At 41.8% G+C, this 23,359-nt stretch overlaps 1 protein-coding gene across 1 annotated transcript in view; it reads left to right on the top strand.

Annotated features, from left to right (window-relative positions):
• Positions 1–23,359, top strand: part of DNAH14 (dynein axonemal heavy chain 14) — a 311,036-nt gene that overhangs the window by 268,543 nt on the left and 19,134 nt on the right. Inside the window, 5 exon segments of the mRNA XM_055117878.1 lie at positions 3,696–3,903; positions 8,308–8,410; positions 11,533–11,760; positions 19,256–19,468; positions 22,959–23,152. Coding sequence (XP_054973853.1) covers positions 3,696–3,903; positions 8,308–8,410; positions 11,533–11,760; positions 19,256–19,468; positions 22,959–23,152 — 946 coding nt within the window.

The following is a 23,359-nucleotide window of genomic DNA, read 5'->3' as shown; positions in this document are numbered from 1 at the left end:
ATTTATTTATTTATTTATTTGGCTTTTTGGGTCACACCCAGCGATACACAGGGGTTACTCCTGACTCATGCACTCAGAAATTACTCCTGGCGGTGCTCGGGGGACCATATGGGATGCTGGGAATCGAACCCGGGTCGGCCTCCTGCAAAGCAAACGTCCTACCGCCTGTGCTATTGCTCCAGGCCCTCCAGCCCTTTCTTGTCTTTTAAAAAAGCTCTTTTAGTGCTTCTTGTAAGACTGGTTTCAAGGCTACGAAATCTGTAAACTGTTGTCTGTCTTTGAAGTTCTGTGTTGTTGCTTCAAATTTGAATGATAATCTAGCTGGATAGAGTATCCTAAGAAACATATTCAATTCATTGAGTTTTTGTACTGTGTCTCTCCATTGTTTTCTGGCTCAGAGTCTCATTTGATAGACCTGCTGTGAGCTTAATGGACTTTCCTATGTGTATAAGTTCCTCTTTTAATTTTGCTGTTTTCTATATTCTGCCTGTCCTGGTTTTTGTCATGTTGAGAACACAGTGACCAGGAGTTTTCCTAGCTGAATCTACTTTCTCTGGGTCTCAGTGTCTATATTCCTCAACTTTGAAAAATTTTATTTTCAATGATTTAATTATTGTTTCTTTATCAAATTTGCCTTCCTGTTTTTCAGTGACTCCAGTGATTCTTCCGTTAATCCTCTTGAACTCATCTCATACTTTTCTGATATGCTATTGATTTCCATTCAGTCTATTTCCACCTCCTGTTGTTTTTTAGCAGTTTCCTTTAACTCATCTTAGAGCCCCTTGATTTTCTCATCAACTGCCCTTAAGCTGCTGCTCAGAGCATCTATCATATTTTTAATATTACCTACCATACTCTACACTTCTGCTTGTAGTTTTTTCATTTTAGCTCTCGTACTTTCTTGTGCTTTGCTGACATCATTTGTCATCATTTCTTTGAGTTCACTAAACATCCTAATCATGTTGTTACTCAAGTCATGGAGGATTTACTGAGCTGGTTGGTTCTGGTTGGGCCTTCTATTGTTTTTGCTCACTGAGCTTGGTGGGCTTCTATGCATCTTCCCAGTGGGTTTTCTGTGCTGCTGCTGTGCTGAGAATGAATCTTTATAGTTAGCCCTGCTGGAACTCAGAGGATTCAGGATGGGAAATTGTGCTTTTCTTTTCCCACCCATCTTTACCCAATGATAGGAAGTTTAACTGTGAGCAATGTAAAATGTGATGAGGAGCTGCCACGTGGCCACATGCTTCAGGAGATGTGGATCTGTACCTGCTGAAATGGTGGAGGTCAGGTGTGGAGACTAAAGATTAATCTCACCTGGTCAGGTGTTGCTTCGAGCAGAAAAGTTCAGGAGCTCTGGCGCTGGGCCTGTTGAATAGTGGAGGTTGAGATTGGAGGTTGTCAGGACCCATAAAAATTTTAAAGTATGTTTAGAATGAATCTTTTTAGAAATGTAGGAAAAAAATAAAAAGAGGACTAAGATATCCTTGATTCACAAACCTGGGGAACTCTGTCATTGCTAAGTTTCTGTACAGAAAATACATCCTAAACATGCATTCACCTGAACATTAGGATTGCTCCTATTTTAAATAACATTGACTCGTGAAAAATTGGGCTGGAGCAATAGCACAGCGGGTAGAGCGTTTGCCTTGCATGCAGCCAACCCAGGTTCGATTCCTCCGTCCCTCTCGGAGAGCCCGGCAAGCTACCGAGGGTATCCCGCCTGCATGGCAGAGCCTGGCAAGCTACCCATGGCGTATTCAATGTGCTAAAAACAGTAAAAACTAGTCTCACAATGGAGACGTTACTGGTGCCCGCTAGAGCAAATTGGTGAACAGCGGGACGACAGTGCTTTTAGACAGTGCATGAAAAATTATATTTTAAAATAAGCTATCAGGAAATTTCCCCTGCTGGCCCCACCCTTATGTTACTGAAATCTCCAAATGCTTCCTAAAATGTATCTTGTCTTTACTCTATAGTACCTAAGCAAAATATTTTCTCCTAAACTAACAAAAGTTTCTTCATTTATCTTCCATTCATCATATTCAAATCAAGTATGTCTTTAGAATTCGCCAGTTTCAAGCATTGATTCAATTAGGCAGAAATTTCTCTTCAAAGTGTCTCTATGCACAGGCTTTCTTTTCTGGAATTTTTTATTGACAGGCGCTAGCTAGAGAATCGACACACACATAGTAGGCTGTCCATTCTTGTGGGTGACCCACGTTAGCAAGGTGCTACCAACCACCTCTGTTCTGAATAGTAGAATTCACTCACAGACAGATTCCACAACTTTTTGTTAATTTAGCTTTCAGTTTGGAATTTTGCTCCCAAAGCCTATGCACCAACCTAGATGCCCAGATCTAAAACAGCAAGTGAAGCTAAAAATGAGTCATATTCTGGTTAAAGAAACTCTGGTATATCTACACAATGGAATACTACGTAGCTGTCAGAAAACATGAAGTCATGAAATTTGCATATAAGTGGATCAACATGGAAAGTATCATGCTGAGTGAAATGAGTCAGAAAGAAAGAGACAGACATAGAAAGATTGCACTCATATGTGGAATATAAAGTAGCTGAGGGGCTGGAGTGATAGCACAGCGGGTAGGGCGTTTGCCTTGCACGCGGCCAACCCGGGTTCGATTCCCAGCATCCTATATGGTCCTCTGAGCACCGCCAGGGGTGATTCCTAAGTGCAGAGCCAGGAGTAACCCCTGTGCATTGCCAGGTATGACCCAAAAAGCAAAAAAAATAATAATAAAGTAGCTGAGAAGTACAAGCTTACAATGATGCAATTTCTGGCAGATATTTCTCTGGACTTAGTTACTAAAGTACTAAAATACAGAAATCCAAACCCGTTCGGCTGCTAGTGTGGCCTCTCAACCTCATATCTCTTCATTCTCAGCAATGGAAAACAAATTATCAAATGCTTTATTTTCAGCAGGTCGACTTTAGGGGGGAGAAACTCCAAATCAATAATACTGAGTTTTTTGTTGAAATATTGAATGTAATCAAAGTAAAGTGAAATTTACCAGTTACACATGCGGGATGGGGGGCTGGGGAGGTGGGGGGAGGGGGAGGTATACTGTGATTCTTGGTGGTGGAATATGTGCACTGGTGGAGGGATGGGTGTTCGAGCATTGTATAACTGAGACTTAAACCTGAAAGCTTTGTAACCTTCCACATGGTGATTCAATAAAAGAATAATTTTTTAAAAAAAAAATGAGTCATATTGACTGACTTTAGAGCTAAGTTGAAAAAGGGAGAAATGAGAGATGAATTTGATATTGATAACCAGAAACTGATATAGACTGCTATCAGTCCCCATCTACCCAAAGATCTAGTCATTGGTTAGGAAGTAACAGAGCCAAAACTATAAACTCTGGGTGAGAATTTCAAAGATGGGGCCAGAGAGAGTACGGAGGGTAAGGCACTTGCCTTGCACACAGCTGACCCAAGTTATATCTTCAGAATCCCATATGATACCCAGAGCACTGCCAGGATCTGTGAGTACAGAGTCACGAGTAAACCCTAAGCATTCTGGGTGTAGCCCCAAAGCAAAACAAAAAATAAATAATTTCAAAGACTCATTTCTTTACTATTTCTGTACCCAATACCACCAATAAATAAATGCTAGTTAAATTTTTTCATAGGGAATTGATTTTAGGGTTTATGAATCTCTTTATATTGTCACATAGGCTTTGATATCTCCAAAACTCTCCAGAAATTAACAAAAGAGTTAAAGGAAGCAACACACCCAGTGACCACAATTTATCTGGGTCGTGGTCAGGCAGCTAAAGCAGAAGACATCATTGTGAAGGCCCTGAGCAAAGCAGAATGGGTCTTCCTGAAGAACTGCCATCTTGCAGCATCGTTTATGCCCAGACTTTGCACTATTATAAAATCGTAAGTGTTTTTCAGTTATTGAAAAGGATCAGATTATTTATCAAAACAGGGAGAAAAGACTGTAGAGTGGGTTGGATAGGGAGAGATAGTACAGTGGGTTGGATGCTTGCCTTGCACACAGCTGACCTAGGTTCAATTCCTGATACCATATATGGTCCCCCCAAAACCCACCAGGAATGATCCCTGGACACAGAGCCAGGAGTAAGTTCTGAGCATTGCCAAATGCAGTGGTGACAAAAAACACAAAAAAACAAAAAAACAGAAAATGGCAGTATATATGATGTTTAAACAATGATAAAATAAGATGTAAGGCCTCTCAAAGCAATCATGAATCACAAAATCCTGTTAATCATCAATTTCTCGAGTGGGCTCAGTAAGCTCTCCATTCGTCCTTTCCCTGAGATCTTAGAAGCTCTCTCAACTCGGCCCTCCCAAAGATGTCGCACTGGAGGCTCTTTCAGGGTCAGGGGAATGGGATCCAGCTTGTTACTGGATTTAGCTTATGAATACACCATGGGAAGCTTGCAAGGCTGTCCCATGTGGGCAGGAAACTCTCAGGAGCTTTCCAGTTTCTCCCAGAGGGAGAAGTAGGCTGCAAGATATCTTCTGGGAGCTTGCTTTTAAGTCTCTGGATGTTGGCCGTTGATGGGATTACACACACCTGGGTTCCTCTGCCAGTACCTTCATTCGCAAGGCCCGTTTGAACGTGTGGAGAGGGGCCTCGAGCATGGCTGTAGCTAGGTTCAAAGGAAACTTTTATCATTTCCCATAGTTGTTCTTTTCTCTCAAAATGTGAAGACCCCATTAAGAAAGACATCATTTTTTTTTAATTAAGGGAACAGATCTCAGGCCAGAGAGATTATTAAAGGGCTAGAGCACAGGTGGAGCCATGGAAGCAAGCTGAGAGGGTAGGGGGTGACGGGAGGGAAACTGGGGACACTGGTGCTGGGAAATGTATACCGGTGGAGGAATGGGTGTCAGACTGTATGACTGAAACCTAATCATAAACAGCTTTGTAAGGGTCTATAAAAAAAACTTAATAAAAAAATAATTAAATAAAGTCTTAGTATTTAACACCCTGTGATCAGATATAACAACTTTCACATAAATTGATTTTATACTTATTGATTTTAATATTGAATCTCTGCTTTCTAAACAATTTTAATTTTAGAATTGTATCAACAGTTAGGGCTTTTTTCTTCATTAAAATTAATTGTTTTGTTTCTTTTTTGGGCCATACCTGGGGATGCACAGGGGTTACTTCTGGCTCTGTGCTCAGAAATTACTCCTGGCAGTGCTCGGAGAGCCATATGAGATGCTGGGAATCGAACCCAGGTCAGGTGCTTGCAAGGCAAACACCCTATCCGCTGTGCTATTGCTCCAGCCCCTAAAATTAATCTTTAAAAAAATAGAGCACAGAGTGAAATGAGTCAGAAACAGAGGGACAGACATAGAATGACTGCACTCATTTGTGGAATATAAAATAACAAAATATGAGACTGACACCCAAGGACAGCAGACACAAGGGCCAGAAATATTGCTCCATAGCTGGAAACCTGTCTCATGAGCTGGGGGAGAAGGTAGATGGAATAGAGAAGGGATCACTAAGTCAATGATGGTTGGAGGGATCTTTTGGGATGGGAGATGTGTGCTGAAAGTAGATAAAGAACCAAATATGATAGCCTCTAAGTATCTATATTGCAAACCATAATACCTAAAAGTAGAGAAAGAATATGGGGGAAATTATCTGCCATAGAGGCAGGGGAAAGGTTGGGCTTGGGGGGGTTGTAATACTGAGGATACTGGTTGTAGAAAATGTGCACTGGTGGAGGGATGGGTGTTTGATCATTGTATGACTGAAACTCAAACATGAAAGCTTTGTAACTGCATCTCACTGTTATTCAATAAAGAGAGAGAAAGAGCACGCGTGTGCGCACAGGTAGAAGAGCTGAGTTCAGCGGGTAGGGCATTTGCCTTGCACGTGGCTGACCTGGATTTGATTCCCAGCATCCCATATTGTTACCGGAGCACCACCAGGAGTAATTCCTGAGTGCATGAACCAGGAGTAACCCCTGTGCAATGCCAGGTGTGACCCCTACCCCCAAAAAAAGCCTAATAATAATGATTATAATAATAATATCACTGTATCACTGTCATCCCATTGTTCGTTGATTTACTCAAGCGGGCACCAGTAACATCTCTATTACACTCAGCCCTAAGGTTTTAGCAGCCTCTCCTTATTCATCTTTCCCAATGATTGGAGGCTCTTTCAGGGTCAAGGGAATGAGACCTGTCATTACTGTTCAGGCTCTGTCGTGTGGGCAGAATACTCTCGGTAGCTTGCCGGGCTCTCTGAGAGGCATGTACATATCTTTCACTATATCTAGGATATGAATATGCCATGGGGAGCTTGCAAGGCTCTCCCGTGTGGACAATAGACTCTTGGTAGCTTGTCAGGTTCTCCAAGAAGGAGAACAAGGCTGTTAGAGTCTCTCGCCGCTTCTGGGAGCTTGGTTTTATAGTCTCTGGATGTTGGCCATTGGTGGGATTACATGGCGCCGGGGGCAGTTTGTGAGTGTGGCTGCCAAGCTACTGGAAAATGGGGGGTCTGGGTGGAGAAGGCTCAGTCCCAATCCGAGTAGGCTTGGAGATCTCAGCCCCAGATCTCAGCCCCAGGTCCTGCACACCTGGGTTCCTCTGCTGGTCCCTTCATTAAGCCTGCATTAATAATAATAATAATAATAAAATAAGTAAAATATCTGTCCCTTAGGGAACTTAGTCCTATACTAAGTTCCTCCCAGATGGGAAGTTTCCTTCTCTTCTATTTTCCAATAAACTTTTCTATTTTCTTAAAAAAAAATCTTTCACTCAGTATTATCCAGTAATTTTTTTAAATTGCAATATTCTCATATTATATGTTAAATGGTATCTTTCTAACCGCAGTTCTTCAGTCCTATTCCATTGGTTTATGCCCTTGTTTTGATCCTAAAACCATATTACATATAAGAATAATTATATATAATATTTTATATATATTATATATATAATTCTTCTAAATTCCTCTAAACTGAAAGGGGAATGCTCCCAAACTTAATATATGAGGCTAATATGTTAAAACCAAATCAGAAAAAGACAGCACACTTATGCATGCGCACACATACAAAGACACACCTACTGGATTATATTTCTGATGATTTAATGCAAAAATCTTCAAAAAAAAGTTTGGCATAGTGAATCACCAACACATGAAGAGAATCCTTCATCATGACCCAAGGATGCAAAGAATGGTTCAACATATTAATCAATTAACATAATATAGCAGATCAGCAAGAGAAAAGATAACCACAAGATCATGATCTTGTGGTTAAAGATAATCACAGCATCAATAGATGCTGAAAAAAAAGAGAAGAAAACAGTTGACACGATTCAATAACCATTTATGACAAAAACATTCAACAAATTGGAGAACAAAAGGAAAATACCTCAACATAATAGAGGCCATGAATAACAAACCCACAGCTAACACCATATTCAAACATGAAAATTTAAAATCTTTCCCCCTAACATCTGGAACAAGACAAGCATGTTTTGCAAAATTCATCAGTGAAACCATCTGATCTTGGGTAATTAGGAATTAATGGGTTTTGTGCAAATTTTTGTACAACCTGAAAGAAAACTCTTAGGGTAGTCTAATAAGATCTTTGATCATTAAACTTATTTCTAAGACCACTTCAAATATTCAAATACTATTCTTAGAACATGTTAGTTTTGTTTGAATTTGTTAGGGCGAGGATCAAAATCTCCCTATAACGACAAAGAGACTCCAGAGACTGCAAACAGCAAGCAGGGTTTATTGTAAGACTGGCAAACCAGGGTCCAGCCGCCTACGCAGACAAGCAGGTCCAGCAGGTTGGGCAAAAGACCCCGAGCTTCTCCAAAGGAGATCTTATATAGGCCTTCCCCAGCCGTTACAGCAGAGCCCACGCATTTCATAGCAAATATTGCAATATTGTAATATTGTATATTGCAAACTTATATTTATATTGTAATACTGCAAACTTTCTTAACCAATCCATTTAAAAGGACATCACTCCTTAGCCTATGGTTTTAGAAATCAGTATTCACGCCAATATTCAGGAATGTCCCAGTTCTGGGGGCAGTCCTTGGTCTGTGATATGGGTCATGTGATATGGGTCTGATTATCTGGTCTGACCACCACCCTTCTTGCGACCCAGGGTGCCTGTATCCAAATTCCTTGCTCCGGGACAGATAGACAAGTTATTCTACAATGCGGGCTCCTGTAAAAAGAGTCTTAAGAAAGCTAAATAGATTCCTGTGGTCTATCCTAGGCCAGATCCTCACAAATTTTCACATTAAAGTACTTAGAATCTTTCTATATTTCAGATTTCAGAATCCAGATGTGAATATAAACCCTGAATTCAGGCTCTGGTTAAGCTCAAGATCAGACAATTCTTTGCCACCTTTTATTCTTCAGAGGGGTTTAAAGGTGAGTTTTTTAAAAATACATTGTTGGGGCTGGAGCCATAGCACAGAGGGTAGGGAGGGCATTTGCCTTGCACGTGGCCAAGCCAGGTTCGATTCCCAGCATCCCATATGGTCCCCCAAGCAGGAGTAGTAACTCCTGAGTGCAGAGACAGGAGTTAACCCCTGTGCATCACCGAGTCCAAAAAGAAAAAAAAAAAAAAAGAACATTGTTCAGATCCCTCAGCACAGAGTAGCCCCAAGTACTCCTGGTGTAGTCCTGAAAAAGAGAAACAAGGCAAGAATCAATCTCAGCCAGTGAGAAAGATAACACAGGCATTAAGGACAACAAAAGAATCAATTTTAGCAAATGAGAAAGATAATGAAGGGATTAAGGCACTTGGGTTGCATGCAGCTGACCTTTGCACGACCAAGCAATGCAGGGTGTGACCCAAAATTATCACTCATCAGAGGAGAGGGGTTTTGGAGGAGGGGAGGATCAGTCTAAGGTGGCCCTGGAGGTGAAACAGAAGACTCAGCTTCGGAAATGTGTTCCCTGAGTTGACACGCCTCCGGCCTGCTCATCTGCATGGAGCCCTACACGGTCCCAAGCACTGCCGGGGGAAGGGCCATATTAAAATAAAATAAAAAGAAAGAATTTGCTCTAACAACTGAAGTTGGGTGCTCTGCGACTTTCCTGCAGGACTTTCTCGGGGCTTCCTGAACAAAGATTTCTGGCCAACAGAATTAAAGCGAATGGCAACGTTCACATGCGGGGGAGGCCAGGTCTTAGCGCAGGGCAGGTGCTTCTCCCAGCTCGTTGCTCTCATTCTAGGGGTCAGAAAACTCAACACCATTTGCTTCTACTCCTGGCATAGTGGAAACTAGGTACCATCTCCTCTTTTCCCAGACAGGGTCTGTTTGCCTTCCAGACACAAAACCCCTCTTTCTGGGCAAGGACGGAGGGTTACTCTGCTGGCTCCTCTGCCCGATTTCACAGTTCCATCACCGGAGGCTCTTTCCTGGGTCTCCCCCTCCCATGCACCTACTGGCAGCTGTGTTGGAACCCCACTCTGCTTCATTCTGGGGCTTCAGAACAGGGGAATATCCAACCCAAACATCCCGAGTTCATGAGCAAGTAGTCATTGCATCTCCCCACACATTCAAAATATCATAGCTTCATAACTCTTAATAAAATCCACAACCATGTACATAAAGGTTGGGACCTGTAAGCTATTCCAATAAGGGAGTCTTAGGGAAACTCCCTAAGTTTCAGATCAAGACAGTCACCCTCAAAATAAGCTTCCCGGTTAGTTCTCTCCCCATCTCACCTCACTTATCCTAATTAAGAAATCAAACAAAGGGCCAGAATTGTTGACCCAGGTCCTCGTCATTCCATTTGGTTTCTTGAGTACCACTCAGATTCCTGAATGTAGAACCAGGAGTGATACCTAAGCATCGCCAGATGTACCCCAAAAGCCAAAAAAAGAAATCAAGCAAAGTGGGGCCAGAGAGATAGAACACCCCAAGCCCGCCAGGAGTAATTCCTGAGTGCAGAGCCAGAAGTAACACCTGAGCATTGCCAGGTATGCCTCACACCCCCCCAAAAAAAAGAAATCAATCAAATGGATTTGGCAGGGGGGGGGAGGGGGGAACACAAGGTCCACCCCTAACTGTGCTCAAAGTTACTTTGGATGCTATGCTCAGGGAGTGATCCCCTTTGGGCTCTGGCCCAGAGGACCATAAGGGGTTCTGGGGATCAAACCTGGGGAAGCAACATGCAATGTGCAAGGCACACACCCTACCCACTGTAATCTCACTCCAGCCCCCAACCAAAGGGAGCTTCTAAGGCAAGCAAAATAATTTAGTAACAGCAAATTTTTTCTCATTATTAATGTCAGTGATGAGTATTGACTTGGTAAATTCTTGGATCTGACGCCTTGCTATCAGCAGCCACTGAAACCTTTGGCCAGAGCTGCTTAAATGTTTTTCCCTCAACTCCTTTTTTGTCCGAGAAATGCAGCATGAGCAAGCACTGCCAGAAATACCAGGGATTCACTCCTCGGTTAATTTGAAACTAATTTCTGATTGCTGGGCATTCAGAAACCTTTCACTATTGCCAAATTTTTCATGATTCCCCACACTCAGCTAATGGGACTGGGACCCAGAGTGTAAGATGCTAGGACTGAGGCTACACTGGTGCTTTCATTGTTAAACTGTCTAAAATGCCATCCTTCCGAAACTCTGTGTCTAAACAAACCAATTTTTTTTCACTTATTTTATTTTTATAAAGTAGTTCACAACATTTGATTACATTTGCTATTCAAACACCAATCCCACCACCATTATACCTTCCCACCACCATATTTCGGATGTTTCCATCCTGAACCCCAATCCCTGCCCCAAAGCAGAACTGAAATAATATATTTTGTATTGTTTGTTATGAGAAACCTGCTGAAAATGCTACAAAAAATTTTCCTTAGAGGAAAGTGTGTGAAGATTGTTGCATTTCACCCAGGGGCCATTCAGTCCTTCTATGAGAGATCACTACATGTTATTAAAGGTTGAGCCTTGTGTGCTTATATACACATATATACGTGTGTAAAAATATATTTCCCTCAAGATTGGTTGCCTTCTACTTTAAACTCCATCTAATGCTACTTCTGGAGTATGAGCGGTGTGAGGAATGAGATATCCGGGGATAGGTTTACTTGTGGGTGAGGCTTGACTCAAACGTGTGGAGAGTGGCTGTGAGCCTGGCAGTGATTGAGTTCTGGAGGTTTTCGGCTGCCAGGGCTGGGTCTCTTGGAATAGGGAGGGGCCTCATCTACTCCCCTCTGGGGTGCCCCAAATGAAACAGTCTGGAGTGGAATCCAAGGTCTGGTGGTATGGCTACAGGGAGTTGTAAACAAACCACTTTTAATGACAATGCTCTACTTGTCACATGGACATATGAAGTGTAACCACAGGCAAACTGGACCAATCCTTTTACAGAACTTTTCAGATGGGGAAGAATAGCACATTGGTTTTGATTCACCATGGAATCTTAAAATTAGTTGTATAATGAGGGAGGTTATATTTTTTTTCACCAGCTATGTAGAGAATTGGATCTGAGTTCTCATATTTCTCCTTACATTTGTTTTCAAGATTGCCTTGGAAAATCCCCAGGGGATGAAAAATACTTTACTGCATACATTTGGATTGGATGAGAATAAAGAGGTGACAGAAGAGATATTTAAAAAAAACAACTGCGGACCAGGCTGGAAAAAAATTGTATTCAGCTTATGTGTGTTCAATGCTCTGGTCAGTGAAAGGAAAAAATATGGAATATTGGGCTGGAATATAGCTGAACGATTCTGTTCTTCAGATTTGGAGGTAAGTTCAGGATCTTAAAAGCAAACTAGAGCAATAAATAAGTAGCAATACTGTTCCAAGTGAGTGCTCCTATGTGTCTGTACAAATCCTAAGTGCTTTTCGTGGTGGTAAGAAAATAAATCCTGCAATGGGGCTATGTCAGCAGGGCTCATATTTGTAAGCTTGGATCATGGAGCCAACTTTTCTGGAATGAAATCACAGCTCCAGCTCTTCAACCTTACACAAATTTCATCTGTCCAGCAAACTAATTGAAAGAAAGAGCCTCTTAGTTTCTTTGACCCAAAACAGGGGCGTAAAGGTGGGCGGGGAAATGTCAGTGCCCTCTCTCAAGAGCCAGATAGGAGGATGAATCAAGGTCTGTAGCATCAGAACGGTATCTAACACAGGTGAAATACAAAAATATGTTTGTTGTTCTTATTTGTTTAAAACAGGAGAAATTGTGGCCAGGCATAGGATCAGGAATTTAATGTAAGGGTCTTGTGTTGACAAGTGGTCTTCTTTTTCCTCCTCCTCCTCCTCCTCCTCCTGCTCCTTTTCCTCCTCTTACTCCTCCTCCTCGTTGTTGTTGTTGCTCTGACTTACTCCTAGCTCTGTGCTCAGGGATCACTCCAGGCCATGCTCAGGGAACCACACATGGTTTCAGGGATCAAACTGGGATCATTTTGTGCAAAACAAACACCTTATCCCTGTGCTATCTATCCAGCCCCAGGAGTGTTTTCTTCAGTGCTCAGGTGGGAACACCTGATTAAATTTGTCCCAAGTTAATTTCTTATAGTTTTTCCTCCCCTCCCACACACACACAGAACAGAACATTATCTTGTTGATATGTTAGAGCAGATACCAAAAACCTTTTTTGTGTGTGGGGTAGGACAGGGGCCAGGCAGGTCACACTATGTGGTATTCAGGGCCACTCCTGGCTCTGTGATCAGGGATCAATTCTGGAGGGGCTTGGGGGAACCATTTGGGGTGCTAGGGATCAAATCCAGGTCAGCATACACAAGGCAAGCACCCTACCTGCTGAACTATCTCCTTGGCCCCCAAAAATTACCTTGCAAAGAAAAATTTGAGTAATGTCACTGGGCATCTGTCACTCAGACCCATGTTGAATAGGTGGGTTCCTTTCGCATTTCCTATGTTTTCATTAGGTTTCATTATTTCCACAAGAGGCTGTCAGACTCATTGCAAGTTCAATTGCCTGGCAGTGTATCTGCCTCAGCACCCAAACAACACGTAACAGAAAGCAGCTGCACTCTGAACGCTTGTCAAGGAATGTGGGATGTGAGCCCGAGTAGGCCTCTGTCCAGACCTTACTCAACGCTCAAGCAAAAGATAAATGATATATAAGTGGACCCAGGGGCTTATGCCATATATCAGACACAGAGTTTAAAGACTTATTATATAAAGAATTTCCTGTAAGAGAAATTTTTTAAATCCTAATTAGCAAGAATCGATAATTCTCAATGAAATACACAAAAGGAAGATTATGAAAAATGGTTCCATTTCATCAGCGAATGATGTGGTTAATTATGTGCCAGGCCTGAGAAACAATTGTACAGGAGGTAGCTTGCATGTGCCTAATCCCAATTTAATTCCTGGCACCACATGAAATGAACCCTGAGCATCGCTAGGCCCCTGAAGGCTGCTGACACTGCCAGGGCATCCTGGGTAACCCTCGATACCACCAGGCCTGAGCAGCACCATCTCCTCAGGCCCTTGCATTCACAGTGAGTAAAATAAACAAAAATGTGGAGAGGCAGAAGATCCGAGCACTGCCGTTGGAAATTAAACTGCGGTTTTCTGAAAGGGAATTTAGTCCTCTACATCAAAGGCTTTGAGAGGATTCTGATTATTATTGATGATGCAGAAGAAGCCACATTTATAAGATTGTTTAATAAAATTGGGCTATCAGAGAGCATCAATCTCATGAGCTCATGTCTGCACACAGAGACATACTATGTATTTACTTCCGTGTAAATTAAACTTACAGATGATCTCATCTGCAAGGGAAATGGAGAGTAGGAGTGGGGTGGCCTGGGTGAATGCCAGCAGCAGCTCAGTCTTAAAGGATTCCTGGGGAGCTGCTCTCTTCTGGCATCTTGCGAAGAAACTTGCTTCAGCCAGCCGCAGTGGATTACATCATGGGGCTGGGCTGGTCTCCAGTCCCTTCCTTTGTTCTCCCTCTGGGTGCAGCCTGTATGTAGTAGTAGACTTGTCAACAGGAGAGGTCCATAATGCCAAGAGCCCAGCTGTATGAGTTTAGGCGCCTGGTGTTCCTGGAAGTTTTCTAGAAATTCTAGCCGCTAACTTTGAGGCTTTGTGGAAAGTTGGATTTATGTACAACCTTCTTCACTGAGGCCTGAGTACTATAGGATCACTGTGAAATTACTTTTGGACACACCAAGGAATGCCGAGAGAAAGGGGAACTCCTTTCATTAAGGGGAGGCCCCCAACTGTGGGCAACTTGAGAGTGTCTCCTTAGGGGACCTCCGTCTAGCAGCCTATCAATCCATGTTTCATCAGGCTCCAGCAGATACCACTAAAAAATCCCCCAAAACCTGGACCTAGGATCCAATGACAAAACCTGGAAAAAATAATATCCAGTAAGCTCCAGGAGGTAAAGAGAGAAAACATACAAGAAAGAGAACTTTATTAGAAAATTATTAGAGCTCTGAAAATATATAGAAACCCATTCACATACATATTACACACATAAGATTGCTTGCTTCTTTGTTTGAGGGACACCCATCAATACTTGAGGGCTACTTCCTCCCAGCTCAGTACTTAGAGGCTACTCCCAGCTATGCTCAGAAGACCAGCCATGCTCAGAGGACCATGTGGTGCTGGTGATTGAATCCAGGGCTCTCAAATGCAAAGCATGCATTCAAGCTTTCTTGGGGAGGTGAAGTGGTCAGCACACACAGGGGATCTCCTAGTAATCTGGAGTAATCTGCTTAGATGAGATTTTGTTAATCTCCTGGAAGAGTGGTCTTACTCTCCTTTGTTGATTTGTTAATGTTCAACCCACCGTTGTGTCACCACCCTGTGTGATTGCTATAAAAACTAAGACTGTGAGAGAAGGGGAGAAGACACAGAAGCAGAGCATAGAGCGAAAGAGTATCAGGGAGTCAATGGAGCCAGAAGCAGGGCGAAGAAAGAGCACAAAGAGAGTGAGAATCAGAGTCAGAAGTGAGAGCGAGTGAGAATCCAGAGACTGAAGCAGAAGGGCTCCAGAGAGAGAGATCGGAAGAAGAGAGATCGGAAGAGACCAAAGGAGAGAAAACAGAGACAGAGAGAGGTCGGAAGAGACCGGAGGAGAGACTACAGAGACAGAGATAGAGATAGAGAGACAGGCAGAAGAGAGCACAGCATCACACAGAAAAGCAGAGCACAAGGAGGAGTCATCCCGATCTGGTCCATACACAGCGGCTTGAGAGCACTGAACGTGAAAGGGGGGGGGGGAGAGAGAGAGAGAGAGAGAGAGAGAGAGAGAGAGAGAGAGAGAGAGAGAGCCGCCTCGAGAGCCCACAAACAACATCACCCCCTCCGCGTGTGCCTGCCTTTGTATTTTTTACACCTGAGCACAGAGCCAGGGGTAAGCCCTGAGTATGGTTATAAACATTTTGCAAATATTATTATCACAAAAAATATATCTTACATATTTGAACATGATTTGTTTATACATGCATAGCAAAAGATATTTGATAGTTCACAGCTTAACTACAGTACAGGTCTATGTACTATAGTTAAAATTTTGAAATCATAACACACCATGCTTTTTAAACTAAAAACAGTGAGATATATGAAAGAATTTATAATCAATACTTGAATTAATAACTGGAAAATTAAAGAGAATAACCAAGAGCATGGGAAGGAAGTTACCGAAAAAAAAATAGGAATCATGATCCTAAAATTTGTAGAGAAACCTAACATTCAAATGATATGAATTTCTGGGGACAAAATTGAATAGATGGAGAAAAACAATCCAAAAGGACAAGTTTTTTTCATTTCTCCTGAACTGATGACAGATTTGCGTTTTCCAATTAAGAATTCCAAATCATATCAGAAAGAGAGGGAGAGATATAGAAAGATTGCACTCATCTGTGTAATATAAAGTAACAGAATGGGAGACTAACACCCAAGAATAGTAGAGATAAGGACCAGGAGGTTTACTCCATGGCTTGGAAGCCGGCCTCAAATGCTGGGGAAAAGGCAGCTCAGATAGAGAAGGGAACACCAAGTAAAGGGTATTTGGAAGACCAGCTCAGGTCGGGAGATGCAAACCAAATGTAGACCATAGATTGAACACAATGGCCATTCGATACCTGTAGTGCAAACTATAACACCCAAAAGGAAAGAGAGAACAAAAGCGAATGCCCTGCCACAGAGGCGGGGTGGGTTGGGGGAGGGGCTGGGGGGAGGGAAACTAGGATCATTGGTGATGGAGAATGGGCACTGGTGGAGGGACGGGTACTTGATCATTGTATGACTGAAATGGAAGCACAAAAGTTTGTAAATCTCTAACTGTACCTCATGGTGATTCACTAATAAAAAATATTTTTTTTTAAATTTCAAATCATGAAGGATGGGGGGTTGGAACATTATATGACTGAAACTCAATCATGAACAACTTTGTAAATGTGAATCTCATGGTGATTCAATCTTTAAAAAAATTAAGAATACCAATTCAGACAGAATCATTGCAAATATGTACATTTGGACACCTGCTGAAAATTTCCTAAACTCTAAGCATCTAGAACAAGCTATAAAAGATCAGTATGACATTAGACTTTTTATTTATTTCACTGACTTAGAAGACAGTGGAATAGCACCTAGCGATTAGAAGAGAATAACACTGCACATAAATCTTGTTCCCAACCAAGATTTCATTCATTCTGTCAAAAGAAGAAGGAATAGTTGCTTATTGGCAAAGATGTAGATAAATATCTAATGAGTATTATCGATCTATGGAAAATACATGAATGAGCTCTATAGCTATTTATTTTTAAGTATATCAGAATAGAGGCCTAATAAAGAAAAATGAAAAGGAATAGAAATTATGGTATACACTGTTAAGTCTTGCAGTGCATTGTTCAATCAAAATGTATAACAAAAATTATTAAGAATGAACAGTCTAAGTGCTAGAATTATTTAATATATATCAACTGGAAGGAAGAATCAACAATCAATGCATTTGCATATATATTTATATAGTTTAAATTTTCCATAAGACTATTCAATTAAAAGTATTAAACGGGGCTGGAGAGATAGTACAGTGGGTAAGGCTGTAAGCCTTGCACGCATCAACCCAGGTTCAATCTCTGGCACATATGGTCTCCTGAACCCTAACAGGAGTGATCCCTGAGCACAGAGCCAGGAGTAAGCCCTGAGCACCACCAAGCATGGTCCAAAATATAACAGCAAAAATGTACTAAGCTTTCTCAAAAAATTAAAATATATATATATATATATATCTGTGATATATATACTTACTGGAGTAGAGGGAAAATGGGGAAGTGAAATGAGAGAGAGAAAAGGCACCTCAGCACCAAAGAAGGTTGACAAAGGCTCTGTAATCCTGGATAACCCCTCCCACATTCCCACCAGCACCACTGGGTGCTGGCTTGGAGGCCCCTCAGCACCACCAGGATGGACCTGGGCACCTGGGCCCTGCAGGACCCAAACATTGAGTCTCTTGGTCTGGTTGGCTAAGAATCACCTATGAGGCCCCCAAATCTCTGAGCATTGCTTGAGAGGCCCAAAAGTCAAAAAACAAATGAGCAAATAAAAGAATTGGTCAATAAAAAAAGAGAGGAGCAGGAGGAAGGCATTGCTAATAACATTAGAATGAAATGTTTGAACCTTAGTTCACTTTGAATTTTTTTAAGGCTATATTAAGATTATTTAACTATTCCAGACATTGAAAGAGGTGGCAATCTTTCCAGCTCTTTTTATAAACCACCATAATTTTCATATGCATACTTAATAAAGATAACATAGAGACAATTTTCACCTAGGACTTGGTAAAAATATTCTGTATGATCTATGAGTAAGTTTTGGCAATGAATCAAACGAATAATTTATTATAACAACATAGTTTTTACAGGAATGAAGGAATGTTCAACATCTGGAAATTCATAAGATCGTAAGATAGATATAGAAAAGATTTTTATTATGAATACAGGAGCAAGGAAGGAAGGAGGAGAGAGAGAGAAAGATAAAAAATTATTGAGTGACACAGGAAGAGCAGAAAAGAAGAGAGAGGAAGGGAGGGAAGACAGCAAGAGGAGGACAAAAAGGATTGATGTGTGTGTGTGTGTATGTGTGTGTGTGTGTGTGTGTGTGTAGTCACACAGGGATACCCAAAAAACTAAGTACCAGTGTTTACCCCACAAGATGGGACCTGATTACTAGAATCGGGAGTAGGAGAAAAATTAAATTACCTTTCCTACTTCCTTACTCAAAGTAAAATAATAATAATAATAATAATAATAATAATAATAATAATAATAATAATAATACAGCAGGTGGGAGGAAAACGGGCAGGGGGCCATTGATGAAGGAAATGGACACTGGTGAGGGATTGACATTGAAATATATTTCTTGAAACCCAACTTTGTAATTCATGGCGACTTAATAAAAATTAAAATAATTGTGATAATAAAGTAGCTCGACAATTGTTAACAAAGAATTAGTGAGTTGAAAATCCTAACACTTTTGTTCTTTTTAGGTCCATGTATCATATTTTTAAATCTTTTTTTAAAATTTTAGTCATCATAATTTATAATACAACTAATGATAAGGTTTCATGCAAACAACATTCTAAGACCACACCCTTCACCATAATGTCTCTTCCCTCTACCATTGTACCATTGCCCACCGTTCCATCCTCCAGCCCTCTCACTCTATCTGCACCCAGTGACAAACTCATTTCTATAGACCAGTACTCAGGTTCTGTTGCTTTGGGGCAGTTGTTGCCTTTGGGCATTTCCTTATTATGTTTCTTAATTTTTTGTTCAAGTGGGCACCAGTAACGTCTCCATTGTGAGACTTGTTACTGTTTTTGGCATATCCCACTATAATAGAGCTCATTCTGGGATTGTCCCTCTCCTTCAGACTGATTTCATTCACTCACTATGATACTCTCCAGATTCATTCACATAGCAGCAAATTGCACGGCTTCATCTTTCCTTATAGTCAAATAGTATTTCATTGGGTATATACCATAGTTTCTTTATTCAGACATCTATTCTTGGATACTTGGGTCGTTTCCAGATTTTGATCATTGTGAATAGTGTTGCAATGAACATAGGAGTGCAAATGTTTTTTCAGATGAAAGTGTTTGGTCTCTTGGAGTAGACACCGAGAAATAGAATTGCTGGGTCATACAAAAGCTCACTCTTGAATTATTTATTTGAGAGTTACTGGTTAGTTTAACAGATCAAAGTAAGATGAAAACATGTACAAAAATAATAATAAACTGTTGTATTTCCTAAAGGCATCTATAAATCTGATAGGCAGTATCCTAAACGCACAGCCAGAGGTCCCCTGGCAGACACTGCGAAGTGTGATTGGGGAAGTCATTTACGGTGGCTGGACCACAGACATCTGGGACCAGCGATGTTTAAACACTCTGCTCTACAAATACTGTAATCCTCATGTACTGACAAAGGACTTCCAATTCTCTGCATATAAGGTCAGAAAGGAATTTGTTTTGGGGGGTTGTTTTTTTTTTTTTGGCTTTTTGGGTCACACCCAGCAACGCACAGAGGTTACTCCTGCCTCATGCACTCAGGAATGACAACTGGAGGTGCTCAGGGGACCATATGGGATGCTGGGAATTGAACCCGGGTTGGCCACATGCAAGGCAAACACTCTACCCACTGCGGTTTCGCTCCAGCCTAGGAATTTGTTTTCTTATGTATTCTATTATGTTTAAGTAAATACCATTAAATTATTTGGAATCTATAAATTAGCTTTCATATCCACATGCAGTGCCTTTCATTAACTTTCAGTATTACAAAAGTCAATTCTCATCTAATAGAGATCTATTAGATATAATAGTGTATAATGCAGGGAAGCTGGAACGATAGCACAGCGGGTAGGGCATTTGCCGGGTTTAATTCCCAACATCCCATATGGTCCCCCAAGTACCGGCAGAAGTAATTCCTGAGTGCATGAGCCAGGAGTAACCCCTGCATTGCCAGGTGTGACCCAAAAAGAAAAAAAAATTAGTGTATAATGCAGCACCAAATAAAAAAGAATGATAGAGAAATGGTCAATCAGAAGTAAGGTTACTGAGAGTAGGGGAAGGGATGAGGGAAGGGGGGCAAAGGGGTCAGGACGGAAGGGCTCAATGGCCAAAGGATATTTGCGCTTTGGTGGTGGGTGTGGTGTGGTAATATTGTACCCCTAAAACATTTGCACTCTGATAAATCAGTGAAGCCTGAGCAAAACAATAATCTCTGTCATGTGTGACCACTTCCCGCTTTGCTAGGACTGGTATACATCTGAACTTTCGCACAAAAAGGGACTCCTGTCTATATAACTAAATCTGCTTTTAAATTTTTTACAGCTCTTTTCTCAGGGGAGGGGGTGAGGAACGAAGGGGGAGGTGGGGTTTGGGCCATCAGTGCTCAGGGCGTACTCCTGGCTCAGAGCTCAGGGATCATCCCTGGCAGGCTTGGGGGACAATATGGGGGTGCTAGGGATCAAACCCAGGTTTGCTGTGTCCAGGACAAGTGCACACTAGACCACATCTCAGGCCCCTTCCCTTATGTTTTATTGTCTCTGTCTCTTTTTGTCCAAGCTGTCACAATTTTAAACAATTCATTGACACAGGGGGCCAGAGTAGGGTGTGGGGGGCGCTAGCGGGTAGAACGGTGCGTTTCCTTCACTTTAACTGTTTCCCCCTTCCCTCACTGCTTGGTATTCTCGGTTTTGCAATCAAAGGCCAAGAGTTTGTTATTCAACCCTGTCTGGTTCCCTTGTTTTGTCTCTCTACATATAACAGATGAGTGAGATCATCTGGTATTTGTCCTTCTTCCTCTGGTTTATTTCACTTAACATGATATCCACATGTTAAGTGGGGGGAGGTATAGTAGGGGGGTAAATACCAAGAAGTAGAATCACTTGGGTCATATGAAAGTTCTACTTATTTCCTTTTTTCCTTTCCACAGTCTTTCTTTGTTGGTTTTGGGGAGGAGGAGACTTTGTTTTCTTTTTTTTGTTTTTGGATTATACCCAGTGGTACTCAGGGATCATTCCTGGCAGTGTTCAGGAAACCATATATGGTGCCAGGTCAGCTGCATGCAAGACAAGCACCCCGCACCCTACCCACTGTACTATCCCTTTGGCCCCACTTTTTGTTTTTGTTTTGGGGTTACATACCGTGGCGTTTAGGGACCAAATGGTGCCAAGAATCAAACCAGATCTTCCTGCATGTGAAGCAGGTACACCAGCTTCTTGAACCTCTCTCTGACATTTCACCATTCATTTTTAAATGTACATGTGTGCTTGAAATCAGTTTATATTCTAGACCCCAACTGCATCAAAATAAATTTTTAGAAACTGCATCAAAATAAATTAAGAGCAGGGCTTAGCTCTTAGAGGGCTCTTAGGGCTTAGAGAAAAGAAGTTGCAGTGTGTATGTTACCAGGCCTCAAGAGTCACACACCATCCCTTTCATTTACTCCAGAGAAGCAAGTCATCCACCCCCTTTGAAGAGATGAATGTCAGAGAATATGTGGACATACTTTGAATCCACACAATCATTGTAATCACCTAATCGATTTTTTTTTTTTTTTGCTTTTTGGGTCACACCCAGTGATGCTCAGGGGTTACTCCTGGCTCTGCACTCAGGAATTGCTCCTGGCAGTGCTTGGGGGACCATATGGGATGCCGGGGATCGAACCCGGGTCGGCCGTGTGCAAGGCAAACGCCCTACCCGCTGTGCTATCGCTCCGGCCCCAAACCTAATCGATTTTTAGGTGAAAGTGTTTCTCTTCCCAATTAGTTGTAACTCTGGGGCAGAGACAGTGGAAAAACTACTGTCCTTAATGGAGAATTTATTCCTCAGTACTTAGAGCTAATGAACAGGAAGATTCAATTGATACATAGGAAGCAGGAGTTCTTTCCTCCCCGTTTATATTAGATCATGTTTTATTTATTTTATAATATAATTTCTGCCTTTTGGGAAGAACCTCCTAAGCAATGTTCATGGAGCCAGAGGTCACCCCAGGGATACTCAATTAACTAGATGTAATGGTTCAATTCTCACCTCCAGTGATGTGATGCTACCTGGGTCAAGCAGTGCTGGCAGCCAACCAGGGCCACATCCAGTGGAGTACAGGAAGTCTTATGGTCCCTAGAATCAAACATGGGACATCATATATGCAAGGCATAAACTCCAAGCCTTTGAACTATCTCCCCAAGCCTATGGAAGTCCCTAGCTTATGACAAATTTCACCCACTTTGTCTAATTCCCAAGTTGTCAGTTATTCATAAGACCATTTTCACATTCCTCACAAGTCTTTTTGGCTTTTTAGGTCACATCCAGCAATACACAGGGGTTACTCCTGGCTCTGCACCCAAGAATTTCTCCTGGCAGTGCTTGGGGGACCATATGGGATGCCGGGGATCGAACCCGGGTCAACCACATGCAAGGCTAATGCCCTACCCGCTGTACTATTGCTTCTATAATTTTTGCCAAAGAAAAATATTTCAAAGACTGATTGGTAAGGCCAGAGCCAAAGTATGGGGTAGGGCATTTGTCTCATTTGCCTTGCATGTGATCAATCCAGGTCAATCCCTGGCATCTCATATGGTCCTCCAAGCACTCCAGGAGTAGTCTCTGAGTGCAGAGCCCAGAATAACCCTTGAGCATCACCAGGTGTGGCCCCAGAAACCAAAAAGTAAATCACTAAGGCAAGATGAAGTAAGACCCATCTTTGCCTTTATTTTGTCCTTTCTTTCCTCTCTCCTAACTAAAATATCCAAAGTGCATATTAAGCATATGTGAGCTTTACAGTAGTTACAAACCTAGCTTTTAACAGGATTTTCTAGAACAGACCATTTACAAATAAGAGCTCTAATAATAAAAATTTCAAGGGCACATAGTGTGCACTATACTTGATGTATCGCTCAAGTAGATGTCTCACTAGAAAAAACTAACAAACTGCTTAAATTTTCTGATATTCCAGCCACAGCAGACAACACTTGAAATGATGAAGGATTACATAACCATCATCAAAGCCTTGCCTGATGATGATACTCCTGAGCTCTTAGAAATGCACCCTGAGATCCTGAGGGAATTCAGAGAGACCACGGCCCAAAATTTCATTGAGAATCTCATTGCTCTGCAGCCGAAGACTAGCACAGCTGACTTCCTGATGGGGTAAGAACTCAGGGAGAATTCGAAGTTGAATCTTGTTAAATATTCATGTGTAGAGGTAGAGTATAGAAGTAATGAGGAGATGCAGACTAAAATATGATGTAAAGCACAATTCAAATATCCCATGTAGGGGCCAGAGCAATAGTACAGCGAGTAGGGTGTTTGCCTTGCATGTGACCAACCCAGATTCAATCCCCAACATCCCATATG

Source organism: Sorex araneus, chromosome 9, assembly GCF_027595985.1.
Source record: "Sorex araneus isolate mSorAra2 chromosome 9, mSorAra2.pri, whole genome shotgun sequence".
Lineage (NCBI taxonomy): Eukaryota > Metazoa > Chordata > Mammalia > Eulipotyphla > Soricidae > Sorex > Sorex araneus.
The sequence above is the reverse complement of the archived record's forward strand: the minus strand, read 5'-3'. Positions and strand labels throughout refer to the sequence as shown.